This window comes from Mesoplodon densirostris, chromosome 2 (genome assembly GCF_025265405.1).
Source record: "Mesoplodon densirostris isolate mMesDen1 chromosome 2, mMesDen1 primary haplotype, whole genome shotgun sequence".
Classification (NCBI taxonomy): Eukaryota; Metazoa; Chordata; class Mammalia; order Artiodactyla; family Ziphiidae; genus Mesoplodon; species Mesoplodon densirostris.
The window spans coordinates 75933561-75945310 of NC_082662.1; the positions used below are offsets into that span (position 1 = coordinate 75933561).

At 39.7% G+C, this 11750-nt stretch overlaps 1 protein-coding gene across 1 annotated transcript in view; it reads right to left on the reverse strand.

The window, feature by feature from the left end:
* LOC132484008 (uricase) overlaps positions 1-11750 on the reverse strand; it is a 134461-nt gene that overhangs the window by 31165 nt on the left and 91546 nt on the right. Inside the window, exon 3 of the mRNA XM_060090026.1 lies at positions 99-317. Within this exon, the coding sequence (XP_059946009.1) occupies positions 99-317 (219 nt within the window). The remainder of the gene's footprint in view (positions 1-98; positions 318-11750) is intronic.

The window sequence follows — 11750 nt, forward strand, 5'->3', positions numbered from 1 at the left end:
TACAGGGTACTTGAAATAAGCAAGTAGTATCCTCATAATATAGTACGGTGATTTCTGCATCCAGATGGGCAGCAGCTAAGAAGTAGAATGACACATACGCCTTTGAACTTTGCCAGGACGTGAACTGTGTTCTTGATGGTGTCTGTAGGGATGAGGTCTGAATTGTCTCCATGCAGGTAATCTTTTATGGAGCTCAGAGTAAGTTGCACTGAAGTTGCCACTTCTTTAATGCTGTGATATTTTCCATCTCGCTGAATATGGAGAATTTTTACCATATCCTTCCCATAGCCAGTTCGGACAAGCTCCATCTCATCATTCTGCAATGAAAACAGTCATCTTAATGAAGAAGGCTAAATGAAAACAAGAAGTCAACTGCAATTTCTTTAAACTTTAGTTATATCATGTAATCATGAAAGGTAAGAGTCAGAGTATTCCTGAAAGAAAGATCATGCCCTACCTTTGAAGGAGAATGAGAATTTTTATGGAGAAAAGAGAATCACATGGAAAAGATGAAAATATATCAGATTGGCCTGAAGAGAGACAGGTAGATGGCTTTCTTGATAATAATAAGAACAACAATAATAATCATACCTCCTGAGCCAAACTATTTACTCTTATTTAATCTCTACTAACTTAATCCTTATATCAGCCCTATGAACTAATATTATTCCCATTTTGCAGAGGGAGAAACTGAGGTTCAAAGAATTTAAGTGACTTACCCCAGTTAGTAAAGGATAGAGCCAAGGATTCACCCTCAGTTCTGTTGGCTTCAAATTGTGTACTTCTAACTACTACATAAACCGCCTTCCTCTATAAAATCTTTTGACTATGTTAACTGGAAATAATTATATCCCCTTTTTTTTTTTTTTTGCGGTATGCGGGCCTCTCACTGTTGTGGCCTCCCCCATTGCGGAGCACAGGCTCCGGACGCGCAGGCTCCGGACGCGCAGGCTCAGCGGCCATGGCTCACGGGCCCAGCCGCTCCGCGGCATATGGGATCCTCCCAGACCGGGGCACGAACCCGTATCCCCTGCATCGGCAGGCAGACTCTCAACCACTTGCGCCACCAGGGAGGCCCGATATATCCCCTTTTTTATAGAGAGTAGTATTCTGGAAAAACTGCCCTGTGATCAATAAAAACAATTTGAACATTGCTTCTTCTACTTGCTGCCAGGAAGAAGAGTAATTAGTGACGGGGTCTAGACTACCTTCAGCAGTACAGAGCCAGAGCCAAATGGCTGCAAGGAAAGCTATGCTTTTAGTGAAGAAACACTTAATAAAAACCTGTGACTGATTAATTATATCCCTGTCTGAAGCTGGAGCCCTCGTTAGTGAATACGTCCATCTCCACTGCTAGACTCTATAAGACTTGTCCCTGGGCTGTATTGGTGTTTGAGAGAAGAGGCAGGAGGGAGCAGAGGGACAGGAAAACCTATTTTATTTAGCATGAAAATTAACATTAAAATGGTAATGAGGAAAGGTGACAAAAATAAAAGTAAACCAAAAACAACATTCAGTGAGAATCTGGGGAGGGTCGCAAAGAAGAAACCTCATCTGCGAATCCCACATAGGCGATGTGCTCAGATAGGCCAAGGGCTGCCTAAATATCTACCCTCATAAAAAAAATCACCAACTCCCTTGAGAGGAAATTAAAAATGTTAGCCAACAGCAGAAATTATTGTCATATTCTTAATCAAAGTGGGGTAGTGAAGGTTGTCTTAAATCTTGGGGATAGAGCCTGGTAGGGCATGCTGCTGTTGGTTATTGAACATACCCTGGAGGTCTGTGGTGTCTGAATTCAGTGCCTCCTCTGTAGCAGGGACACATGTAAGGGACAACTCTTGGAAAGGCCCCTTGGATGCATCTGACCCAATCTTTGGGGGACTCATCTTCCAGAAAAGTATCAATAAGAAAACCTAAAGAGCAGATTTAAAGGATCCTAATAAGAACTATAATGCTGACAGGGAAAGAGGCACAGTTGTGTGATTGTAGTGGCTTTGAAATCAGACCAGTTCCAAATTCTGCCTTACCACTTATAGCTTTGTGGCTTGTGACAAATAATTTGATGTCCCTGAGCCTCAGTTTCCTGCTTTGTACAAATGGAGATAACTGCCCCTACAAGTAGAGTTGCTGGTGAATGTGAAAGGGCTGGCTCAGTCCCTGGTACCTGGTGGTGCAGTGAGGTCAACCCCAGTAAGAGTGGCCATGTCAGGCCTGGCTGTGGATGTAGCAGCAGAAGAGATAACAGAGGGGAACTTGATTAAGGGCACTAGTTTTTAGAGTGGGAAGCACTGCTGGAAACAGCAGAAGGAAGACACTGGCATGTCTCGAACTGCAAGGGATTCTACCTGGGCCAGGGAGGCACTTGGCTGGCTTGGGGTCCCTGGATGGTATGGGCTGAGGTCCAGGACCAAAGGTCTCTGAGACCTTCCATCATTCTTGGCACACAGCAGGACTTAACAAATGTTATTCCTCAGTCCCATCCCCTGCCACTAAATACCCAAGTAGGTTATTCTGTTAAAAGCAAGTGATACCCATGAGATAGAGAGTAAGATTAAATGATAGCTACCATTCATTTCCCTACCCCTGCTCATCAGTTCAGCTTCATATCTTGCCACACCCTATTTCAAACTCCACTTCAGCTATCCTGAGCTAATTGTGGTCACCCAGGCCCTGCATGTGTTCTTCTTTGCCTGTAGGCCTTTGAATTTGCTATTACTTCTTTCTTGAACATTCTTTCTCTTCCTTGCTACCCAACTACCAATCTCTTTACCTGCCTAACTTATTCTGACTCAACTTTTTTAAGTCTCAGATGTCACTTCCACTAGGTAATTTGCCCCAGCCCTTCAAGTCTGGAGTAGGTGCCCCTTCTATGTGCTCTCAAAATGCTCTGTTATTGCCTTATCAGAGTCTTTATCAAATCACATTACAATAGCCTCTTCATGGGTCTGATTTGTTCAAAAACAGTAAACTATGAAAGCAGAAACAATTTCTATCTTGGTCGCCATGGCAACCCCAGTGCTCAGCAGAATGCTTGGAACACAATTGGTGCTTAATAAATGTATCATGGCTCTCTCGGCCTTAGCGCCATCTTCGGAGAAACCTCCGCGCCATGAGAGCGAAGTGGAGGAAGAAGCGAATGCGCAGGTTGAAGCGCAAAAGAAGAAAGATGAGGCAGAGGTCCAAGTAAACTTGTACACCCATGGAAGCCACAGGAGCAGAAACAAGGGAAGCCAGAGGCCAGGGTCGCTGGTACAAATTGTTGGACTGCTTGGCTACTGTCTAGAACTTGTCTCAGTGGATCTGGAACATCGATGGCCATTCTGATCACCTCTACCGCCTTTGAGAGACCCACCTTGCTCATATCAAAACGGTCCCTTTTGGTCCTTTGCCCTGGACCTTTGACATACTGGACTAGTTCTATTCTCAGTTGTGGCTGAATGTAACATGTAACAATAAATCATCTCTTTTGCTGTCTTAGCTGAAGAAAAAAAAATAAAAAAAAAATAAATGTATCATGAATGACCAAATGCTGCCCCACCACCTGCACCTCTCGTGTAGTGACATGGAATAGTTCATGAAAATCCCCCAAAGATTGCAATACAGGAAAAGGTGCTTCAGCTCAGACCCCAATCGGGAAGTTCCTCTTCCTGGGAAAGTGAGGAAAGCAACTTCTGCCCTCTGGTCACCACAGCCTGGAGATCACAGGCACAGCTGGCTGGAGAATAAAGGGCCAGGAAGGGCAGAATTGCAGGTAGACAAAGTTAGTGACACAGCACAAAGTGTTCACATTGCTAATAAGACAGAGCATTCTAGCACTGTGCAGCTATCCTGGAGTTCATGCATGACACACGTGGGAGAGGTCAGCACTCTTTAGCAAGCTCCCACCTGGACTGTGATGCTCTGGCAAAAGCTGAGTAATCATGTGTACTGAGAAAAGAGTCAGAATAAAGAGGACATAACCATCTGAGACTGGAGCAGGATGGAACAAGAACGGTGTGGGACACCCAAGAGTCCCTCAGCAGGACCTGACAGAACAGATAATGGCCCAGGCCAGACTGAGGCTGTTCTCATCAATAAGACCTCCCTAGTCCTGCAGTCTGAGAAACAGGAAGTAGGTGCCAGAATCCTATTGTGTATAATGCACAGTGTAGGGCAGGGATCCATGTCCAAGATAACCATACAGTAAAATCCCAACCATACAGTAAAATCTCATCTGGAGGGTGGGCAGGTAGCTGAGAGGATGGAGTCAGACAGGCCCAGTGTGAGTCTCTGTTCCCCCACCTATTAGCTCTGTGAATGGTGGCAAATTTCTTCATTTATAAAATTAATAATAGTAGTGCCCATCTAGCAGGATTGCTGTGAGGATTATAGGACAAAAAACCATAAAGCACTTAGAAAAGTGCCTGGCAAATAAGAAATGTTCAATAAATGTAGCTATGATTATCATTGATAAATAATAATTATATGTCATATTTTGCATCAAAGGGTCCTTCCAGTTACTGTTAGAGAGCAATAGTCAGACTGTATACCAATCCAGAGCTAGGGTGGCTAAAATCAAAGACTGCTGCTATGATATGGCCTACTTCTGCCTTCATACTTTTGTTGTCTTTCCTCAGGCTTGTGTGGCTTGAGGGAACAAAGTCATAAAAGGAAACAATTTCCTAGAGTAATACTCTGGACAAAATGTCAGTAGGAGTAAATCTATACTTGGCTCTACACAAGAAAAATTCCCTTTTCTTAGACATGTCTTGAAATATAAAGAGATAGAGAATCATTGATTGCCTGCAAGTAATGTTGGAAGAACTCTCAGAGATTTTAAATGAATCTTACGCATTTTCGCTTAGATACTGAGTGTTCTCTTATTTCCACGTCATATTGAAAGTGATGTAGGTTGTCACTACAGGTCTAGGAGTTCTTAGCCTGGAGTCTGTTAAGCTCCATAAGGCCCAGTGGATGGATTTGAGGTGGAAAATATATTAGGAAAGATAAGGGAAAACCTTTATAAATTTTAATTTTAAAATGACTAGAATTTTCTCTCAAGTATTAGAAGAGCTTTTGTAAGCATATCTCTACCCTCCATAACAGAGGGAAATACAGAAGTGCTAGCTATTTTGGACCCATCACACATATTTAAACAACAGTTCAGTTGCAGTGTGCAGTGATAGATGGAAGAAGTATGCATGGAGACATGCCTCCTTCTTTATCTTTGGAATGTGCTAGAGAAGTTCTTTCAATTTTCCACCTAGATTTTTCCTTTGCCTGGCTATTTTCTTGGGTATCTGTGAACAAGAAGACTTCTGAGAAAAACGCTGAACTAATATGAGAAAAAGCGTCACTCATATGAACCATCTTAATATCACTTTGTTGGATCTTAATAATACATAAATATAAGAACAATAATGATGAATAATAATCTTAGAGGCATCTGGTATTTTTTGGCTGCTTAGAATCAACTAAATCTCAGATGGAAAAATATTGATATCTGCTAGCAAATGTCATGTTGCTTTAGGCTGTAGAGTGGCTTATTTTTACTATCAAGGGGGGATATGCCTTGAGTTATGTTCAAAGTGTGGCTCCAAAGGGATTTGTCAAGCAGATGTTTCAAGCACAATGTAACGACTCATATGCATAATTATTGCAGAAAGGGCAACCTGTCACCTAATGAAGACTCCATCTACAGGTGCTCCGTTATTTTCATACTTCTGCCTATTAGAAAGGATGAGAGACTCATCACTAAATGTCAAGGGAAATGCTAATTTTCTTCTTGCCAGCCTCTCCATAGTGCCAATACCCTTAGGGCAGGGAACTGGAACAAGGCCTCAGGAGCCTCTAGGAATAGGAGCAGAGAACCTCACAACGAAGAATTGATGGAGACCTCCAAACATGCAGTTGGAAGGAAATTCTACTGAAATGCATACACTGAAAGATTTCTCTTTCCTAATGTATAAGACTTGAAAATAAAAATAATAGTAGCAACAATTTAGTGAGGGTTTGATGGGAAATTTCTATATATGAGTTCCTCTAACCCTTTACAAGAACCCTGTGAAGCAGATATCCTTAACCAAGTTTTACAAAGGAAGACACTAGGATTAGGTAACTTGCCAAGGTCACACAGTTACTGGGTGACAGAGGGAAGAGGAGTACCTCGACCATTTGCCCCAAAGTGACATGTTCTTTCTCACTACATCAGAGTCCCTACATTCATTAGGGAGAGAAAGGAAGTATTCTGATCCCGCCCAGAAGGAGGGAAGTGGGCATGCTACTGCAGAAACTTGCATTTCTATACCATTTAAAAATTTTTCTATCCACTAAAGACCTATATTATCTTATCTATTCCTTATAAAAACCCTGTGATTTGGTGGGAAGGACCCTTATTTTAATATAAACTAGATCAGTGATGTTAAGTGAGCTTCCCAAAGTCACACAGCTGACAGGCAGACTGGTATAGTGTAAAGGGCCCTATTGAGACTGAACAGTGTTATTCTACCTACACTATACTAGGCAGAACTTACCCAAAACTGGGAGATGCCCCCTGCTCAAACCATTGGTTTTTCTAGCACTTCAGTCATTTTTCTAAATTACAGATAAATTCTAAGCTCAGATGAATTCTGTGTTTACTGCAGGTTTGTTTAAACTGTGAAATAAGGGAAGGAAAGAAGGGTGCTTGTCCTCTGGGGCAGGATTAAAATTCAGCTTCATGCCTTCAACAATGGGACACAACTTTTGAGTTGAACATTGACTTTTTTCTGGATCAGGACCATTGAAAACACGAGTAATGGATGCTTCTTTGTGGTCAATAGAACCATATCACTAAAGGACTCTTTTCAGTCCATCTGCAAGGACAAAGAAATAACTGCATCATAATAGAAAAGAAACAAGGTAAGAAGGAACCAACATTTAATGAGCACCACTTATGTGCTGGAGGCTATGTACACAGCATCTCACCGAATCCTGATAGCATTTTGTAAAGGTGCAGCTCATGAGTTCCACCTTTAGAAAAGGAAGCTGACACTCATGAGGTTAAATAGTTTGGTCAAAACCTCATGGCTAATGAGAGGTAGGACCAGGCATGGAACCCAGGTTTGCCTGCTTATTTTTATGATACTCAGCTATCTCCCTGATATAACATTATAGTGAAGTTCTTTATAATGGGATTTTACCTACATACTCACATTTATTTGTTTCTCTGATTAGATTTAATTCATTGTAAAATCTGCATAACCCCAAAACTGAAGTCTCTGATACATTTTTCATTCAATCCATACGTTCATCTCTATTTATTTAATTCCTTCTAGTGACAAGCACCGTGGTAAGTGCTGGAGATAAACAGCAAACGAGGCAGTCACTATTCTGCCCTGATAGAGATTAGAACAAAATTTAGAGTAGAATAAACTTTTCTGGTAAAGAATCAAAGAGTATTTTAGGTTTTACAGGCTGTATAATCTCTGTTGCAACTACTTAGCTCTGCCATTATGGCATAAAGTAGCTATACATAGTACATAAATGAATGAGTGTGACTGTATTCCAATAAAACTTTATTTACAGGAACAGACAGTGGGCCAGATTTGACCCACAGGAGTTTGCTGACCTCTGCTTTCTAGAGGAACTTCAGAAAAGAAACCAAGTGTTTAGAACACATTGTGATAATTACTCTAATTGAAAAAATACAGTGGGTTTTGGGACTATATTGTAAGGGACACCTAAGCTGGATTGAGAGAGATGGGGGATGGCTCCCAGAAGGAACTGGTATCCACAAAGCCCCCTAAGTGATGAGTAGGAATTAACCAAATAAAACTGTCTGGTCCTCTTCCACTTATTCTACTTATATTTCCCTTTAACCACATTTTTCATGAACAATTCTTTATTTTACAAACACCTGAGTCATTTTGTTTGTCTCATCCTATTTCATCAAAATAATGATGCAACAAGCATTCAACTTTCTGTCACATTCTAGATTTTACTCTGTATATTAAGTCTTTTAACAGTTTGAACAAAAATAAAGTTGAACTTAAATATGAAAATTTTATGGTATGTAAACCATACCTCAAAAAGTTATTGAGGATGAATAAATAAAGCCAACAGTCTAACTCCCAGGAGTCCTCACAGGATGACTGCACTTTGATGAAGCCAGCACAGACCAGGGTCTGGAGAAACCCAACTTTATCTCAACCTCAAATTCTCACACATAAATCTTTAAGGAACATGAACTCATAACCAAAAATCAAAGGTACACATGGTAGCAAAGTATTATGAGAAAGAGTCATAGAAATAACAGGTAGCAAAGTCTGACTGGCAAAGATTGGAATTATCAGACACAAAATAAAAGTCATATATTTAATATTTTTGCAGAAATGAAAGAGAAGGTTGAATAGCTTCTCTCAAGCAAGAAATAAGGCACTATAAAAAAGACAAAGAAAATTTGAAAAATAACCCAACAGAACTTCTAGAACTGAATTAATAAGTGGATTAAGAAACAGATTGAACACAACTGAAGAAAGAACTAGTTATTTGTAAGAGGTAAAGTAACAGATTAATCTTGCCAAAGAGAGAATTAGAGAACTGAAAGACTGATCCAAATAAAGAATCAGGGACTAATGCAGACACACATGAGATAGAATATATGAAAGAGACATAAAATGTACTAGAAATCAACTTACTTACAGAACAGAAACAGACTCAAAGACATACAAAACAAACTTATGGTTACCAAAGTGGAAAGGTTGGGGAGAGGGATAAACTAGGAATTTGGGAGTAACATATATACACTACTATATATAAAATAGATAAACAATAAGGACCTGTTGTATAGCACAGGAACTCTACTCAATAATTTGTAATATAACCTACATGGGAAAAGAATCTGAAAAAGAATATATATATTCAGCTACTTTTGAGTTGAACATTTTTTATCTGGATCAGAATATATATATTATTTTTCAGATTCTTTTCCCATGTAGGTTAGTACAAAATATTGAGTAGAGTTCCCTGTGCTATACAGTAGGTCCATGTTGTACACTGAGAAAACAATAATTCATAAAGAGACATGTACCACAATGTTCACTGCAGCACTACTTACGGTAGCCAGGACATGGAACCAACCTAAGTGTCCATCAACACATGAATGGATAAAGAAGATGTGGCACATATATACAATGGAATATTACTCAGCCATAAAACGAAACAAAATTGAGTTATTTATAGTGAGGTGGACGGACATAGAGTCTGTCATACAGAGTGAAGTAAGTCAGAAAGAGAAAAACAAATACCATATGCTAACACATATATATGGAATCTAAAAAGGAAAAAAAATGGTTCTGATGAACTTAGGGGCAGGACAGGAATAAAGATGCAGACATAGAGAATGGACTTGAATACATGGGGAGGAGGAAGGGTAAGCTGGGACGAGCTGAGAGAGTGGCATTGACATATATACACTACCAAATGTAAAATAGATAGATAGTGGGAAGCAGCCGCATAGCACAGGGAGTTCAGCTCGGTGCTTTGTGACCACATAGAGGGGTGGGATAGGGTGGGTGGGAGGGAGATGCAAGAGGGAGGGGATATGGGGTTATATGTATACATATAGATGAAACTAATACAACATTGTAAAGCAATTATACTTCAATAAAGATGTTTAAAAAAAGGAGATATAGATATATAGATATATAGATATATTCTTTACTGTGCACCTGAAACTAACACAACATTGTAAATCAACTACAATTAAAAAAATTTTTTAAGAATAGTATTAAAAATGTACTAGAAAGATATGATAGAGAGAATGTGGAAGAGGCAAAATTTGAAGAGATCAAGACTGAGATTTTCACAACTAGAGATTATCATACTAAGAGAAGTAAGTCAGAAAGAGAAAGGCAAATGCCATATGATATCACTTATATGTGTGGAATCTAAAATATGATACAAATGAACCTATCTATGAAATGGAAACAGAAACATGGACATAGAGAACAGACTGGTGGTTGCCAAGGGGGAGAGGGTTGAGGGACGGATAGAGTGGGAGGTTTGGATTAGCAGATGTAAGCTTTTATATAGAGAATGGATAAACAACAAGGTCCCACTGTATAACACAGAGAACTATATTCACTATCTTATGATAAACCATAATGGAAAAGACTATAAAAGAAAAGAATATGTATGTATAACTGAATTACTTTGCTGTACAGCAGTAATTAACACAACATTATAAACTGTAATTAAATTTTAAAAAAATACTGAGATTTTCTAGGATTATTGGATGAATGAATGCAAACTTTCAACCATTAAAAAAGAAGCCCATTACCAAGTAAAGTACTCGTCTTTGTTCACTATACTTGGTCAAATTACAATGAAGGGATTTTTTACTATTTCTACTATATAGAGGTAATCATATTGTGAAGGAGACATGATATTTTCATAATATTGTACTAATTGGGTTTCAAAAGTGGGTAATGTGAAAAACATTCTGCTCAGTTTGCATTTTCTCCATTCACCGAATTCACTGTGCTTCCTTCCACGACATTACTTTGCTGTTTTTAGTAAAAACCCAGGACTGGAATCTAGGCTTTAGGGTAATGTTGAAATCCCTGGAACCCCTCAACCACTGGTACAGTGTTTGACACCTAGTGATTGCATAAGGAAAGTTGTTGACTGACAATCAGAATGATCAGTTCAGCAACAACGAGAGATAAGAAAGCTTACTGAAAGTGACACCTGAAAGGAAAGAACCTAATTGCATTTTTCCAAATCTTGAAATAAAATTGGCTTTAGCAAAACCATCCTAATACAGATATCCTGCAGCTCAATCACAGGAAGGGCTCAGGTTGTAGTAAAAATAATCTTAGCTAACACTTATGGATCATTTACTATTTGCCAGGCACTGTGCTAAGCGTGTAATGAAGAGAAAACGGGAATTATTTTATATCCTATTCAACAAATGTTCGTTAGCCTACGTAAATGAAAACAAGTTGCTTGCATTCTGTATATGAATTAATGAATCCTAAGCCTAGTGTACTCACCTATTACCATTATAATACCAAAAGTTATCACAAGATAAAATTAAATTTATTTCACTTTAACTTAGAAAACTAAACTTCATGCTATGAAATTTTTTAAAAAACTGATGAGGGCTTCCCTGGTGGTGCAGTGGTTGAGAGTCCGCCTGCCGATGCAGGGGACACGGGTTCGTGCCCCGGTCGGGGAAGATCCCACATGCTGCGGAGCAGCTAGGCCCGTGAGCCATGGCCGCTGAGCCTGCGTGTCTGGAGCCTGTGCTCCGCAGCGGGAGAGGCCACAGCGGTGAGAGGCCCACGTACCACAAAAAACAAAAACAAACAACAAAAACTGATGAAATTTTGGGGTTGCTGAAATCCTTTTTTTCTGAGTGCAGTAAACACATACATTAAATAAAATGATACCCATGGAGGAATAGTCAGAAAAATGCTTCTCGGTTTACCAGTTTGGTAGGTTGTGAAACCAGATACAGCACAACGTTGGCCTCAGGGCAGTAAGTCTCAAAGTTTAGGGTGCAGCAGCATCACCAGAAAACTTGTAAATAATGTAGATTCTTGAGCCCAACTGGAAGAATTCTTATTTGGCAGGTTTGGTTTGAGGTCCCTTTTTGCCAGCACCACAGGAAAATGTGGGCAGGTGGTCCATAACATTCCTCACAAAATTCTGTTTTAGGAGAAAGAGCTCTAAGCCCTTTGTTTTTTATGAACACCAAGGATCCTGAACAACACCAGCTCAAC